Source organism: Molothrus ater, chromosome 1, assembly GCF_012460135.2.
Source record: "Molothrus ater isolate BHLD 08-10-18 breed brown headed cowbird chromosome 1, BPBGC_Mater_1.1, whole genome shotgun sequence".
NCBI lineage: Eukaryota > Metazoa > Chordata > Aves > Passeriformes > Icteridae > Molothrus > Molothrus ater.
Genome location: NC_050478.2, coordinates 71,962,695 through 71,980,151, shown reverse-complemented (window position 1 = coordinate 71,980,151; position 17,457 = coordinate 71,962,695). Strand labels below are relative to the sequence as shown.

The 17,457-nt window shown below is 36.3% G+C and overlaps 1 protein-coding gene across 1 annotated transcript in view; it reads right to left on the bottom strand.

Moving 5' to 3' along the window:
* The window catches only part of DROSHA (drosha ribonuclease III), a 74,455-nt gene that overhangs the window by 41,788 nt on the left and 15,210 nt on the right, over positions 1–17,457 (bottom strand). The window contains 7 exon segments of the mRNA XM_036397984.2: positions 2,480–2,604; positions 7,185–7,354; positions 10,668–10,742; positions 11,921–12,002; positions 13,546–13,617; positions 16,468–16,554; positions 16,662–16,748. Of these exon segments, the coding sequence (XP_036253877.1) occupies positions 2,480–2,604; positions 7,185–7,354; positions 10,668–10,742; positions 11,921–12,002; positions 13,546–13,617; positions 16,468–16,554; positions 16,662–16,748 (698 nt within the window).

The following is a 17,457-nucleotide window of genomic DNA, read 5'->3' as shown; positions in this document are numbered from 1 at the left end:
GTATTCAGGACAACCATAAATCAGACTTTGAATAGGAAGCAGGGAATTAGAGGCCAGAGGAAAGAAGTTTACCCAAGTTAATTTTTACACGTATTTACATTATAAAAGACAATCTTCCCCAGCAACAACTTAGAGCAGTTGTTTTATTAGGAAGTTTTCATGTTAGTGGCTTAGCAGTCAATGAAGCAGCAGCTCTTTTACTATTTCATAATCTTCCCAGCATCCTACATTCACAGACACATAAACAAATCTTTTCTTATTGGCATTTTTTCCCTAGCTATTTCTCTGCAGCATTCTTGAATGTATACTCTCTACCTCTGGAGATACTGATATTTTTTCAGTCTACAAATACATCTGAAATGGTCAATACATAGATTTTTCTCATGCTCCATTCACCACACTTTTGCAATCTGCAGAATAGCACATCTATTTTTGACAAATCACCATCCAAAAAAAGAAAAATTAGTTAATGAACAAATCAACCAAAACAAAAACAACAAATGCCTTGAGGAAGTTTCAACCCAAAACCAAGAGCCCGAAACTGTGATCTACAATTCACATTTTTCTGCAAGTATTGACAAGGGTGAAACAAGCTTTGTTATTGCAATTAAGTTTGAGAATTAAAAAACATACTACCATTACAAAAAAATTCTGTATTAGAACACCACAAAGAAAAGACACATTAGAGGAAAATCTCTTCTGGGTGCACATACACCAAAGTTAAGCCTGACATTTATGACAGCACCACAGAGGTCTTTCACAAAAAATGCTTTGTTGCTTTGATAAAATAAAACATACCTATGTTCTGTAAGCAGCTCCAAGGTTAAAACCCAAAACAAAAACCAAACCCATGACAAATTTTAAAGAAAAAAAATATGTGTGGAAAGAATAATTTTTGTCTCTTATACTATTTTCAATGAAAATACTAGAACTTTACAGTTAGTAATAAACTCAGCATCAAAGTAGAGATAATTTTTGTATTTTTGGGTCTAATTATTTCCTTTTTATGGACAAGAAAACAAAAAGATAAAGAGATATATTTTAAAAATAAAAGTAATGATCAAAGCCAAAAAAACCCCATTTTATTATCTTGATTAGCACTCAATATTCCTACTTCCTGCCATGTTGGATTTAAAATCCTCAGCAAGCAGTTGCAAAACAATATAACTGTCATACATGCACATGAGTGTTTGGGCCTCAAAACTGCAGATCTGTTGAGCATTTTGCACATAAATCATCCTCTCTTTCTTACATTTTTGTTTTTAGTATTGTTGCTGTTAACTGTTTATTTCCTTGCCTCATTGCTGTTTCCAGTAAATCATTCTTCTCTCAACCTGTGATCTCTGTTTTTTTGTGTCTCTCAGTGGAAGGGGAAGGGAGTGGGTTGTGGTTCACTCATTAGTGGGAGTACTTAATTGGGAAATACCATTTTTAAACTACTGCATTGAGGAAAAAGACAACCTTAACTACACATACACCAGAGACAGGCTTTATACTGTCATAATGCAGAAAGCAGATGTCCCAATCACTGGAAGAATTCCCTGAAATAGTCAGAGGTTAAGAAAAGAACTAGGAACAAAATCCAATCATCACTTTTGCGTCCCTTCATCAATCCACAGTGAAACAATATTTCTTGGTCTGCCTGAAGTCCTGATTCCCTCTCCACTCCTTCTCTACATTCCTCCCAAACTCTAACAGGATATAAAAAGCACAGAAAAGAGCTTCCAAGAGCTTCCAAGCTAGGAAACACTATGTAGACATGATCCTTCAAAGCACAGAAAGAGATGATTAAGTAGGATATAGCAGTATGCAAGAAACAAACATCATGAAGTAATCAAACAGAAATGGTTATATTATTCCTTATTAGATGTGAGACCTGAAGAACATCTAATTAAATAATCAAGCAGCAGCTCTGAAATAAAAATCATTACTTTTGCATATGATACACAGCAGTACTGGTGAAGTCATTACCTGAAATCTTGTCCCTGTCAGTAGCATAAGACTCAAACAGTGATTTGAGAAATTTTAAAACATCCATTCAGGGCTGTTTAACAAAATTACCGAAATACATCCTCTAGCTCATAAATCTATATGCTACAGACATTAGGAAGCTTGGGTAACTACTTTTGCTTCTCTGCCTTCCTGTTACACTATCCTGTCTCTGAAAACCCACCACTGGCCTCTCAGAGAAATAACATCGAGCTTGAGGAACCACCTTTTGCTGACCCAGAAGAGCTGTTGTCAGGTTAAAAAGTTTCATACCACACATGCATGCATGATTATTCAGCAGATCCTGAAGTATTCCAGAGAGAAAGTTACTCCTCGTATTTTCTAACTTGCAGGAGCTTGTGTCTGATATCATAAGTGCCAAGCTTTATACTGGACTCAACTAAGCACATAACCAAGCCCTATTTAAGGCACAAATGACAACAGTAATGAGTTCCTGAACAAAAGAAAGAAAGAAAGAAAAGCATCTTACTGAGGATCTCCAGCATAACTGAGTTGAGCAGGTCGTATCCCAAAGTGTACAATAATAGGGAAAGTAATTACATCAGGATTGAATTGTTCACGGTCTAGTTGATCAATACGAACTGAGCTGGGCTTCTAGGAGAAAAAAAAAACAAAATACAACTAAATTGACAGCAGCTCCATGGAAAATTTACTGCCTCAAGCCCACACTATCCAGAAAACATGAAGCAACAACATTCCAAACTTGGTAAAATGCACATTAAACTAATCATTAATACTATTATAAACATTTGTCAACAACAATAACTGAAACAAAGTTAATTGACCTAACACTCAAAGAAAAAGAACCAAAGAAGGCCTTTTAACTTTAAACATCCGAAATTTACTATTTCCAAGAACTTAAAACAACTTTCTCTGGTCAAGCATCACACCAGAAATAAAAATTAGGATTAGCATTCTGGCATCCAAAAACCCACATGCCTGAGCAGTTTGCTAAGATCAGTTTACCTCTCTAATTTTAGTTCATGATTTCCCAAAGCAAATAAAGGCATTATCAGATCCATTCAATCACACTGATTTAAACAGTATCAACAAAAATCTGTCATACTACTCTCAGAAAAGGCTCCTAGGCTGATGTGTACAAGGAGGAATATAGTCTTGTATAATGAGGAGACTTTTGCCCTTTTAACAGTTCAAAACAGAAGTTCTTTTCATTGTTAAAAAGGACGGTGCAAAAGAAGGCAACTTCTGCTTCAGCTCTCTGAATGCAGAGAGTAAGTAATTGCTCGTCACTGTGGCAGACATGCTGCTCACAGAGCTTTTGATCACTTACCCAGCATATTTAAAAACTCAGCTGAAGGTGCACAGTTTGTCTCCAAGTAAACAACTTCTCCATTACCTGTCAAGCTGCTTTGTAATGTGCCTGCTTTCTCCCCGCTTTGCAATCAGCTGGATGAGGCCAATATATTTTGCTTGTCTTAGGTTTCAGAAAAAAGCACCTTACTTCTAGTTACCTGCATCTCAGAACGTCTCATTTAGCACTGTAAAGATGCGCTCAAAGATGAGTTTCAGTGTTACAGAAACAGCTCTCACCATTCTCTTCACAAAACAATAAGAACTGTGTCAAGAACAAAGCTTTTACCCTCCAAACCACCTTGGTAAAACTGTTCACAGGAATCATTTTCCGCACGGAAAAGCAAAGTCAATTCTATATATGGCAACAGTTCAACCTATTCTAAAAAAAAACCAAACTTACTTAAATGCTTGGCTTTAAGATGAAGAAATATTTTCAAGGGAAAATGCTTATCAGCTTCCCTTTAGACAAGATGACTGAACATAAAGTTACATCTCCCCAGCCAAAAAAAAAAAACAGAGGGAAAAAAAATATTTATATTAGTTAATAGTTAATTTACTTGAATTAGTTAGTTAAAGCTGATGGTTTCACAAAAAAAAAAAAAAAAAAGAAAAGAGAAGAGAAGAGGAGAAGAGAATAAAGGTCTTCCCCACAGCACTTCTTATAAAAAAGGATTAGAACAAAAAAAGCCCAAAGAAAATAATGGGCAAGATTTGTACCAGACAGAATGTTGTCCCCTAGACAAGAGCTTATAAGTCCTGATTTTTAAGGATTAGTTTAAGTTTATTTTTAGAGGGTTGTTTTTCATTTTTTTGGAGATTGCACAAAACCAGCTTGAGAAGTTTTTGTCTCCTCATAAGTTGTTTGTTGGTTCTCCCTACTCTTAATATTAATTGAGGAAATTCTCCCATCTCTGTACCCCTTAAAAAAGCAGCCTTGATACACCACTCCTTTGAGAACCAGGTCAGCAAAATATAATTAACAGAATATTAAACAATAATTGTACTCAACATACCAATTATACTCAATGTAATTAAAAAAATACAGATACAATTTAGATACTTCAACAGAGGCAATGAAATACTCATAAGTGCAAAAAGGACATCTTTCACTATGCATGTAGCAGGGTCTGTGTTAAATGTGTGACCTCAGAACTACTCAAAACCAGATTCCTCTTCATTTCCATGACAGTTCCATGCAGTTGTCAATCAGTTACACAGCTGTTCACAGAGAGCTGACAGCAACGAGGACAAAAGAACTTCTCCAAGACCTAATCACACCTGCTCCCTCACTGACAGCTATGAGAGGGGTGTAGCTGGGTTATGCTTTTTTATTTCATCATGAACACCAGCCTTCTCTCCTGTGCCCTTTCTGAAGGTTAAATGAACAAACAGCAACGTACAGAAACATCGAGTATAAATTGCACACCAGCAGACAGGATGCAAGCAAATTAGATGTTATTCTTCCAGAGCTTTATCCCTGTGCTCTTTTACAAGTGCTTTGATAGACTATCCAATAATCACAACCTTGCCTTTAAAGTCACATCAAAACCAAAGAAATTCTAACAGAATAGAGGCCTGTTATTTTTGTTTCCTACTCCAAATCTCATCAATCAAGGCTCTGCTGACATTAGAACAAAACATGAAATAGCATGCAGATGCAGTACAGAAGTATATTAATATATACATATATCTACATAGTAGTGAGAAAACCAGCAATATTTTAGGAAGAGTGAAGTATGAAAGATGACTAAAATTTGTGAACTTCTAAGTCTATTCCAACACCAAGTTTCATTGAACTAATGAAACACCATAAGTAAGCAAAATAATTTTAAATAATGCTGAAATACTGTTAGTTGTTTAAGTGGGATTCATATCCTATTATAAGTTTTTTCCCTTCTCCACATTGCACATATATACACCTCACACTGAAAAGAAAATAAAACACACACATAAAACCTAGATTTGATCACAAGAGGAATTATCATTTCTGAAGAAATTCTGTGCAACAAAACAAAATTCAGTGTTTTTACGTTGTTGTTTCAAGTGGATGTAATTGAATTGAAGAGCTGTCATTTTCTGAAACAGTTTCATATTGTCTCTCCAACAGAAGTGTTTTATCTTCTAATGCTGTAAAATGCATAGGTAATAGATTCATACTCTGTTTTTCACTTATATTCATAATCAGTCCAGTATGCTGCAATGTACAGGAAAAATCCACAAACTAAGAAGACAATCTTGAGAGAAAAGACACGTTCTAATGATGCCATTATAACATGACATTTCAAAGCACTACAGATTTCTTTTATGCTTACACATTTTGATGTCCACACGTCTCTAAAGATGCTGCCTTGTAGAATGCAAGATTTGCCAGTAGAAAATCACACAGAATCTCAGAATTAACGCCACAGCTCACAAATCACACTGCTTCGTACACACAGACACTTAGAGTTCCGTGACACAAGCAAGTAACGCATATGCCTTCCTCCATGCTAAACAAAAAAGGGAGTTTTCAGCTAGCTGAAATCAGCATATCTTCAGCAAAATAACTGAAGTTATGTCAGTGCATAGCATTCAGACACTGACAATTGTGGACAGGCTTGTACCTTGTAGCACAGAAACCATAGGCAAGTTAAGGCTGTTGAGGTTTTCTAACAACTTCTTTTATGGGATTCTGGTTTAGCAACCATTTTAAGCAGCTGAGGCAGAATTTTCCATAGCAAGGGTTCACATGTATTTTTGTATTTCATGTTTCCAGAAACAGCCTAATTTTCTTGTTGTTGCAAAAGTTTTACTTCACTCAGAATGAAATCAAGGAGAAAATTATCTGACCCAAGTTATTATTAGCTTATTAAGTAGTTTACTAATGTTATGCTGCCATACTTAAAAATGTGAACTGGAAAAATTTATTTAGCATGTCACCCTGACTGCAGTTTGGGGACGGGTTTTTCAGTAAAAAAAAATTAGATTCCTTCTTGGGCATGGTACCAAGTTACACTTCTTCTTCAGAAACTAAGAATTTGTGCTATGAGCAAAGGAGGAAAATGAAGTCAGAAAAAGAAAGGTATTACTACTGACAAAGCTGCATGTCGGTCTCAAATATTAGGTCCAAAATATGCCTCTAAGATACTCTTTTGCAAACTATACAAATACAATCCTGCAGTTTTTAGTGGACATTCATCTATTCTTGTGACCCACATTTCTTAAAAGAATAATGGGCTGAATTCACATACACACCGGAGTTCAAAGGAGCTATGTGCAGAAAACAAGTGCTTTAAAATACCAATTGTTCCAAAAATAATAAGGCCACAGGGGTTTCAAACTAGGTACTAAAAATTATTGCATGCATTAATTAACGTACACAAAATTCCTCAGTTTGAGTGAGAGCAGCACAGAAACAACGTGCAAAAAACTACATGGGCAGAAAACACCTTTTCCATATTCAAGCCAGTGTTTGGACAGCACACATTAAACAGAGCTGTCAATAGGGGGTCAAAAGAGGAAGAGGAAAGTAAATAGCAAATAGTTACTATTTCTCTGGTGCTGTGTCTGAGAAAAGAGAATGAGATCATGCACATAAAGAATGTCTGAGAAAACAGGAAAGTTTTACACACATAAAATATAGCTCTTCCTTTAAATGTGCACATTGAAACAGTGCCCATCTGAACATACACCCTTTAGTACAGCAGCAGAGGGGACAATTCAGGGTTAGAACCAGTCAATAAACTGTTCCTATTGCAATCTGCAACTGCCACTAGTCACCTTTTCCTGTTCTATTTTAGCCTGTAACAAACTCTCTGAAAGAAGACATGTACATGTCACTGGATTGTTCAAAAAACCAAATAATTATTTATTTGTTCTACCATGCCAGGGCTGGTAACGATCATCCCTTTGCATTCTTCTGCATATTTCTGCCATTCCAGTTCTTCCCACTGAAGCATGTTAGCAATCTCCTCTTCAGGCACCAGAGCTTTACTGCATCGTAACAAGTAGAGAAGAATCTGATGCATTGAGAGTACTTCTTTTCCTCCATCTGAAAACCATAAATAAAAAACCACATTTTAGAGATTCGTTCCTAAAGCATGAGCATAAGAGAAAATATGCAGAACACAAAGTATTTGTATGAACAAAATAAAATGCAAAATGCTTATATGATTTGACAAATATGAAGGCAAATGTTTTATTGATGAATACTGCTCACACACAAACATAATTGCTAAACTAAAGCAGTTACAGTAATGGTGGCAAGAGTAACAGTTCCATCGTACTGTAAACTTGAAGTTCCTAACTTGCCTGAATAAACTTTAAAATGAGAAAGCAGAACAATCAGATATGCTGTCCAGTTATACCTTCCTTTTCACAATTTTATCATTCTTTTCACAACAGCAGTTAAAAAGCCTTTAGGTGTTAGGCAGCTTTTTTTAAGTACACTCAAAATTTTACAGGATACTTCTGGATGAATGTAGTAAGCTATCCCTGCACTTTAAACTCATCTGTAGTGCTTACATGCCATAACTGCAGTAATGAAGACTAAAGAGCCTCATGCTGTCTTCTGTCACTAAATGAATCAAGGGCATGTGAAAATTACTTAATACCTCTGAGTCCCCAGGAAAAATGCACAGCACAGGCTGCTTGTAATAAAAGAAGACACCATAATCTGCCTGGCTTCAGGTAGCCAGGTATAGATGTGAATATGCAAACAGGGAAGGTGAGTGATGGTTCTGACAAATCACCACTCAGTGATCACTCAGACCACTGACTATTCAAATTCACTAGGTCTGTTCATGTCAGTAAAAAGTCACTGCATGTTCTCACAATGCTTTAATTTTGACATACATCTCTCTAATTCTCTCCTTTAATAACAGGGCTAATTTGCAGCTATAAAGAATCTTTGCATTTCAGCCCCACAGAACACAAATGTTGATTTCCCTCCCTCAAGGAGCAGACACAATCGAGTCCAGCCACTGAGTATATTCTCTCTATCACTACACCCACAAAAGAGAAACGGTGACAAACCAGGAGTAAAACCTTAGAGCAATATGGGGGATGACACCACAGCACCAAGGAGTGTGATCCCAGGCATGATGGAAAAGCCTTGCAGAGCTGCTGCACAACAGCAGCACTGTGTAAGATGATGTCCTCTACAAGGTATGTGAGGAACCAAGCCCTTCTCTTACTTCTGCTGGGAGTACAGCACTACTGCACAGAAATGATGACAAGCAATGGTGTAACTTGGCCTCTCAGAACAGCTAACTCAGCCAAACTCCAAGATGGAATCTTAAGTGGGGAAAATACACCCCAAACTTCACTGAAAATAGAAAATACTTCTAAATAGCTACAGGGACAGATTTTTGAATGTGCAAAGTTTTCCTTCAAATTAAAGGGGGACTCCACTTACAAGACTGCTCTCTGTCAACAACTGGATTATACTCTTATGCAAGAGTAGTTCCCACCCACCAACCACTAAAATGTAAGTGTATCCTCACCCATGGAAGATTATGTACAGGTTGCTACAGATGGCTGTGCCAAAGTCAGAGACTCTTTCTAAATCAGAATATGCAGTACTTGGGACCTCAAATGTGTTTTTCCTAGGCTTTTTTTCTCTGAATATATTTATCATCATAAAATCCTATGAAAATGAATACTGTTCTGCATGCTGTGCATCTCAGTAAACCGGGTATGACTAGGTCAGAGCTACTCCAAGGCCTGTGTCTAAGAAAATCCACACAGAAAACCTGACATCCCAAACCTCATTATATTTAGACAATGTTAGGAAAGTAAGAAAGAAAAAGTAGAAGGGATGGGAAATCAGCAATTCATTCCTATCTTTAAAGAGAGAGCTGATGGATGTGTGGAGATCTGATGCACCAACATCTTCTTTGATTAGACTTAAGAAGTGTTCTGCAAACACACCTGAAGGAAATAGATTTCCACTCTCTGAAAATTAAAAATCTTCAAGGATACTTCAAAAAATAATCAATAAAAAATGAAAGCTTGATTAAAAAAAAACCTGTCAAAAAGATGCTAAAAGGCAACTACATATCCAGGAATATCAGAAAAAAGACATTTTTTTAAAAAGAGTTAGAAGGCTGGGGACCTTAAAGAAGCAGCAGCACACATACACAGGAATACATATTACAGACACTTATCTCTCCCTATCAGTAAACAACCCAACAGCACAGAAAGAGCTAACTTCTAATCTAAAATTAAAAAAAAATAAATCAGAATATTAAAACCCTGAACAGGAAAGCACCCTCAAGCTACACAAACTAGGCAGGACAAACTTGTTCTCATTTTGTGATGAGGTCAAGTTAATCAGCCACATGTGGCTTGATAGCTTATTTTGTAAATTGCTTCAGCAAAACCAAATCAATGTTTGCTAGCAAGCCTCAGAGCTCTGCTTCTGATTGAGTACTGTGTATCCAGGAAGGAACAACAATTAGAAATAGTCATCTAGCCATCAGTACTCTCTACAGTAACAAGCCAAAATTCATTTTGCACCAGCTATAATTAATATCCCAATAAAATTTCAAAGCCCAGACCAGAAAGCACCTCCAGGTCACAGCCCTCTTGATGAAGGCTGTTCCTTATTTCATCTGCACCCTAAATCCCACAGCTGAAACACATCCTTCTGTCAACAATACCCTCCTGGAGCCATCACTGGCAGGATCTCAGCAGGACATTTTCAATGGAGCCATGACATTTACATCAACTGAAAGTCTGTCCTGGTGTCTTAGGACGCGTTAAATGCCTATGTAAGCTATCCACTCAAAATGAGCGCAATGCTCCACATGGAATGTTGTCCTCTGCTGGCAGGCCAGGGTTGAACTGCATAGGAATGGTAGCTTTTGGCTTTCACTATTTGCTACAAGGTCTAAGCTTGCATTAGGATAACGAAACTATCAGAAAAACATGCTTGGGGGTGCCATTGATGCTGACCCTTGCACATCAAGAACTGTGATCTAACCGCATGGTAGCCTGAAGAGCTGGGGCCACATGAAATGTGCAAAATTAGGTAACAGCACTCCTCAAATGTCATAGCTCCATCACAGAGCATGCCAAAGGAGGACCCAGCACTGCCTAAAATGACTACAGACACAAAAGCTGTAAGCAAGACTTAGCCTGCCCATCTGAATCCCAGTTCTGAGTAAACCATCCACACTGCCATCAAGCATTAAAGACTTCAGGCAGAAGCACCAGATCTCTGCACTGACTGAACTATTTGATTTGCAATAAAGGCTTTTTTGTGGAGGTTTTTCTTCTGGGGGATAGGGTTCATTTCTGTTTTGGTTTTTTTATAAGATTTTTAGATCTAATTGTATAAAGCTATATAATACAAACATTACCTGGGAGAAATCTCACAAACCGCGGCATGAAGTGGTATCTGGGACAGGAAATAGAATCATTTTCAAGTGAAGGACCTTAAATACGAAAAAAATACAGAAAGTTTATGAACAGCAATGTATTTGCAAAAGGAGAACAGAGGCAACTTTGCTGCAGATAAAAATCAATGAATGGTGATTACATTTGATAGGGCTTAAGTTTCAATCAAAAAGTAACAAAAAAAAAAACCAGAGAAACAACGAAACAACTTGTAGTGAAAGCTTTCACACAATTTAAAAGAAATCTAAATAATTTAAAAATAATAAGAACCTAACAAAAAACCCATTACTTTTAAATAAAACAGTAATAGAAAAAGATTGGTTTATACAATAAATTAATTATTACACTTAAGTCTTACAGGTACAAGCACAAGTTTATCTCCTCCCAATTAGTGGGGTGGTTTTTGTTCACCATAACAAAGAGAACATGTAAATTTCCACAGTACTGTTTTATGAGGTTTTTTTTTTTACTTTCCTTTTCATTATATAAAGCTTTGCAAGAAAATAAAAACTAAACTTGTAAGTACCTGGTGTTAAAAAAAAAAAAGAACAATCCAAAGCAGTGACAGGAGAGACAATACTGATATTAGAATATATTTAGTATATATATTTAGTATCAAACCAAAGGCTGCACAAAATCTATTAAACCTGTGTGCTCCTCTGCTTAACTACATAAAGTGCAGAGTGCAACTCCACAGACAAAGTCAAGACACCCTACAGATACTGAAATGCAATTCCTCTAATGCTCTCATTTCTCTTTTAGACCATTCTCCTTTGTTGCGGTCTTCGCAGAAAGAAGCATTTTCATCTTGTCAAAAGACACAAACATTCAGCTATAATGATAACCTTAACTCTCCACAGTTGTCTGTATGACACTGCTTTCTGAGTTGACAGCAGAAAAATACTGTATGAGCAACTTGTTACCTTGTAAAATAAGAGAATACTCTACCTGACACCTTGACTTTCAAAATGCCATGCACATGATACTGTGCAATATTAAACATGCAGTAATATTCACTGTTTGATTAAATATAAAAGTTTTGGATCAATTCAGTTTATTTGTGAGACTACAGTACCAAGTTTGTGCATTTTCATTGCAACAGCTCACACTATTGAACCCTAATTTCATCTTCTTGAAGAATAGCTGAAGTTTGTCCCTCTCATAGAAAACAGCAGATACATTGCTATTTTGAGGACCCCCTCAAAGAGAACACTACCTTTAAGATTCCAGTCATACAATTCCAAAATATCTTTGAATAGATATGAAGAGAACAGTTCAAGGCCTCTCACACAAAAATTCTGGAGAAACAAAAGAACAGAATAAAACTATAAATATATAATACTGCAATACAAATAATGCCATTCATATATAGTTAAATAAAACACAATGAAAAAAACCAGTGTCTTCACATCTGCCAACCACTAGATGCTGGGTTCTGTAAACAGTATTGATATATTTGTGATCATCTACTCTAATGTAGCACAGTGGTCTCCTCAGAAAGCATTGTCAAGAAGATGGTATTGAATCCTTTTCACTCAATGTCCAAATCAACAGTGTAGGCAAAAATTACGAATCTGCAATAATCTGCCAAGCACTAAAACCGCTTCCACCTGAGCAAGCTAAGAAGATGCCACATTTCTGAGAAATATTCTTTTTCATAGTTCACTTTTTCCCACATGCTCATAATAAATGTTCATAAATCACAATCTGTGGTATCACGATCACTTCCCTAGCAAGTATGAGTACAACACAAATGGAGGATTATGACCTAAATAGCCAACAGAAGAAAAAGAAAAAAGATGAAATGGGGAAAAAAACCCCAAAACCAGATTCTTTGCATCAAGTGAAGAAGTGGCTCCTTCAGCAAACAAACATAGAAACTTTCCTGAACAAACAGAATCAGGCCAGATTGATATAAATTGTGCATGTATGATATTGGCCGTAAATTCCAAACTCAACACCACAACCTCTTTCAAAAACCATTAGTAAAGATAGTCTGCAAATAATGCTGGAGCCATTTACCCAGAAGCCCTCCCAAATGGTGACTTCCCTATTTTGCTTGGTGGCCATTTGTTGTTTCAGTTCAAGATCTGCAGACAACATAGTACATTCACTATCAAGAAATTAATTGCTTTGATCACATTATTCTTTCTGAGGCATCTTAGGGCTGTTGCACAAATTTAGATGCTGTTGAGCAATAGAAAAGGAGAAAACTAGAAATAAAAATGTAAATATATATGACTAAATTAAATACAATCTTCATAGTTAATATGCAGAGGTGCTTCTGTACCCTATACACACTGTTCCACTGCAGCAATTTACTTTGCAAACTGGCTTGACCAGGCATTAATTAGTAATAAAAAACCCCACCACAAACAGATTATGAAGTCAATGTGCTTTGTTTGTAGCCACAGGAAATTTGTTTTGGCAACAGCTTATATTAAGTACTGATAAGCAATCTTCAGAGCTTCAAACTCCTGATTAAGTTTCAGCTCCTCCATTGTCTTATGCGGTCCTGGAAAACAAGTACCTCCACATGCCTTGTTTTTGTCAGATATAAGACAAGGGTAATGCCTACTTCAATTTACAGATATTGCATATAACTTAAAATGAAAGGAACCTATGATATAAGCACTTCTTTTTGTTTGATTTTAATATATGATAGCCTAGGTAGATGGATTTATGCTAGTACCTATAAATTCAAGTTCTATTTCAGCCACTTGTTCAGAACAGAGCCAGTCTCTTAAGATCTCACAAGGTGGGACACTAAAGAGTTTAATCCATGAAACGTATCAACAACTCATAACCTACTCTGACTTTTAGACTAATTTTCCGTCTTACCTCAGGCATCATCTCCTCAATGAAATGAATTGTATAGTCAATGTTAAACCTGATTACTTTGCATAGAGGAATCTGGAAGAAAAGAGAAAATTTTCAGCATTAAAAACTATACAGCATCAAATGTATTGTTAACACAATTTTGTATGCAAAGGTACTACTGTTTGCTGAAAAGGGCCCTTACTAAAACAGCTGCTTTGGGGGATCATGCAAAGACAAGAACACAAGCATGTGTAAAGGGAGTACCAGCTCTAGCCTTCACCTCAATAATAAAACACAGTGCTGACAGGAGGGATGGTGAAAGAAAGTTAAATAATGCCATCTACTGGAGATGAAATTTTCTTTGGGAGAAAAAGTATGCCTGTAAACCTCTATTTTCCCTCAACTGGATATTTGCAAGTGAATTTGTTTGTGACACATCATGTCAGATTGATAGAGTGATCTGAAAGCAAGATGTTTTTAGCACACTGCCAATTGTGTCAGCTGTACTGTCTTAAAATGCAGTTTTAAGTCAAATGCGATAGCTTAGGAATAAATTGCAGTTTTATACTAAATTCATGCCATAAATATTCTCAACTTCATCTGACTAGCTAGCAAGACAAACATTTAATTCCTTTTTTCACCTTCTTACAGTCCATAATTTGCTGAAGGTGTTTCATTTTTTTAATAGGATTTTCTGAGAAAAAAAGCGAAATTCATAAAAGACTACAAAAATGCCTAATTTTCCCTTACATATCTACAGCTCTTACCAAATTTTACTACTCACTGGCCTCAAAGGTATGAAAGAATGTTAGAACAATTCCATGATCTGTGAAAGTGAAGCAACCCAAGGTTATTTTACATTTATAAGCACACAAATAAATATCTGAACAGTGCTGGGGTTGCAATGAAATAAATGTACATAGCTTAAGTGCAATATTCTGCTTGCATCTTCTTACAGCTCAATGTCAAACATTAGACTATTTTGTCTACAAAAATCTGTTGATATCTACAAAAATCTATTGATAGATTGATGAATTTGACAAAGCTGCACCAAACAAAACTGCATTTCTTACAATTTGATACGGTATTAAATGTGAATACAAAACCCTCCCAAAACCTTGGAAGCTAAATATACCATTTAGAATCTGAGCAGATGAAAACCTGTCACATTTAAATCAGTGAGGCTTTAAAAAAAACAGAGATAGATTGTTTACTTACTTCCTAACACATAATTTAAACTAGAAGCTGAATACTTTAGAGAAGTGACCACAACTAAGATCTCCTTGAACTGGAGTTCCATGTACACAAGCAAATACACATTAAAGGAGCACATGGTTGGTACTGTAAAATTGGTTTGGTATTTAAATATAAAAATAATTTTTTCTACAACTGTACTAACCCTTTTCCCTAATACTTGAGCTGCTCAATTATTACTCAATAATAACAGTACAAATTCAGCAATAACCCTAATTATGCAAACTTAAGATTACATACTACAGATATTGATGTTGGTGTTCAGATCTCTATTTTTACTACCTTTTGCTCCATTTTACCAAATATGTTCCGAAGTGTCCCTCAAAGAGCAGGTTTTATGTTGTATGCCAAAATCATCTCATGACATCAAGGGATTCCTTCCAAAGGGCTTTATATCTGTTATTAACAGGAATTGGCACCACAGCGTGGCTTTGTATTCAACTCTGTCAAAAAGAATCATTTGTAGCTGATCACTTCCCCTATCTGGAAATGCATGTAAACATGCATTTTACAGTAAGCTTAACAGCTTCACCAACTACTCATATCAAAGAAGTTTTCCTTGTTGCCTGTATATTGAAGATTTCCATAACTCTCTGCCTTCCTGTCATGCAGTAGGCACAAAAATTTTAAAGATAAGGGGACCTCCTTATTATTTAATGTGAGTAAAACAAAACTTCTCCTTTTCGCTCATTTGCAAAGTGAAAACATAAAGCCTTGAGATAAATTTGCCTTGAACCCCGAGGCTGAGTTAATGATCCTGGGTAGCAGTGCTTCCCATTGCCATGCCAGAGGCTGAACTCCACTCTCTCACTGACTTCTGAACAAGACTCCCTTCCCCTGACTACCAGAAGTGAAGGGTTATCATATCCATTATGTATGCTCCATCCTGTGTTGATAGCCATTCACTGAGTTGTGGCACTGGTGAGGTAGCTAGTAATAGGTATAAAAACCATAGAAACTAACACACACTGAACTTTTTGAGAAAATCTTGAAATTACCAAGATAACAAAAAAATCTTCAAGTGTACTGAAATTAAGAATCTGCATATTTTCCATTCATGTTTGGCTAACTCAGATTCTACTGGAAAGCAAGGCAGATGGGTACCAATTTTCTTGTTACATGTGCTTTCAAAAGACAAAATTAAAAACCTGTACAACGTATCTACAACTTTTACGAAAAATTGTAACTTGCTAGATCCTGAAGAAGCTGAACAGCTGTTACAAAGTATTGGATACATCTCAGTAAGTTTTAAGAGAGAAAACCCTTTAGAGTGGATCTCTGAAAATTTCTTTTGTCAGTTAAAAGGAAAATCTTTTTTTGTTGCTATTGCTATTTTTTAAACTTTGCCAACTTAATAAACCCACTCAGTCAATTTAAATTCAATTAGCAGTCTTGGAAAGTTCTTCCATGGTTTAATTCACTTCCAAACCATGAAACACATAAAAATATTTCTTCTATGCACATCACAGCTTCAGTCACAGGTTCAAAGACACTGCCGATCACAATCAGTCAAGACAAAACCTGAGATTCATTAGTACAAATATCTTTCCCCTATGCCCAGTGCTGGTAAGATGTTTGTAGCATACATGTATTGTTGTTAGAGAGATGTTTTGCTTCAGGGCAGAATGAGCACCTTCTAAAGAAATCCCCTGTATGAAACTTAAAGTATGTAGCAATGGCCATACTTACGTTTGTCAGCGGGGCATGTGCAAACATGGAGAACCCTTCAAAGATATATTCATGGTCATCATACTCAATAACAGTAGGTCTGTCTGTCTTAAAAAAGCAAACAAAACCACCAGGGAGTAAGCAAGAAGCACTATGACTTTTGTCACAGAAAACAAAATCAAAGTCCTAGTTTGAATTATTTATAAAGTACTTACTAAGAAATTTGTGGGAGGTGACACAGTAATTCGGTAGTGGTATAGTCTTCCAGCATTGTTGGTCATGGGACGACATGGTTTAATGGGCTTAAAGAAAGAGATAAGTAGAATTATGTGTAGAGTCAAGGCAAATTTCGATTAAAAGAGAGAATAAAGCATTTCTAATAAGCATGAAATATGCATTAGGAAAAATTAAATAAAAGCAGGTAGTCATAATTAAGCATTCTGGGAAGGAGGAAAGTGTGGCCTTATCTCCACTTTCACATTAAGAAATATTTTTAAAGCTATTCAAAAGCAAAAAAGGGGCTTTTTTTTTTTCATTTAACTCTCCATCTCTCTTACACAGAGCAGTTAGCTGTTCCAGACTGATTTCCCCTCCTATATAAATCTTTTTCAGGAAACATATTTTAAAAGCTCACAAAGAGGAGCCTGGACATCACATGAGAAGATCTCAAAGTACATCATCAAGATAGACAGGTATCAGCTCATTTGCTTGGGGGAAATCTGAGGCCTGAAGAGAAGGGATTAGTCTAGCATCACAGAGGTCGCTCTGGTAATACCACTCTTATCTCCCAGGTTGTAATGCTTGACTTTAAGATCCAAAGGCAGCCAGACACCTGTGATTTCATGTTTCCTTCCAGCTTGTTCTGAAGCAGTCCTGTGTAAAGACCTAAACCCCTCAACAGTCAGACAAAATCACTTTTTCATATGCCCTACATACAACTTGCGGTTCAGAGGCTGCCACCAGCCTGTTTGGAATACACTGGGAAAAAGAATAAAACCACTGCAGTGAGCA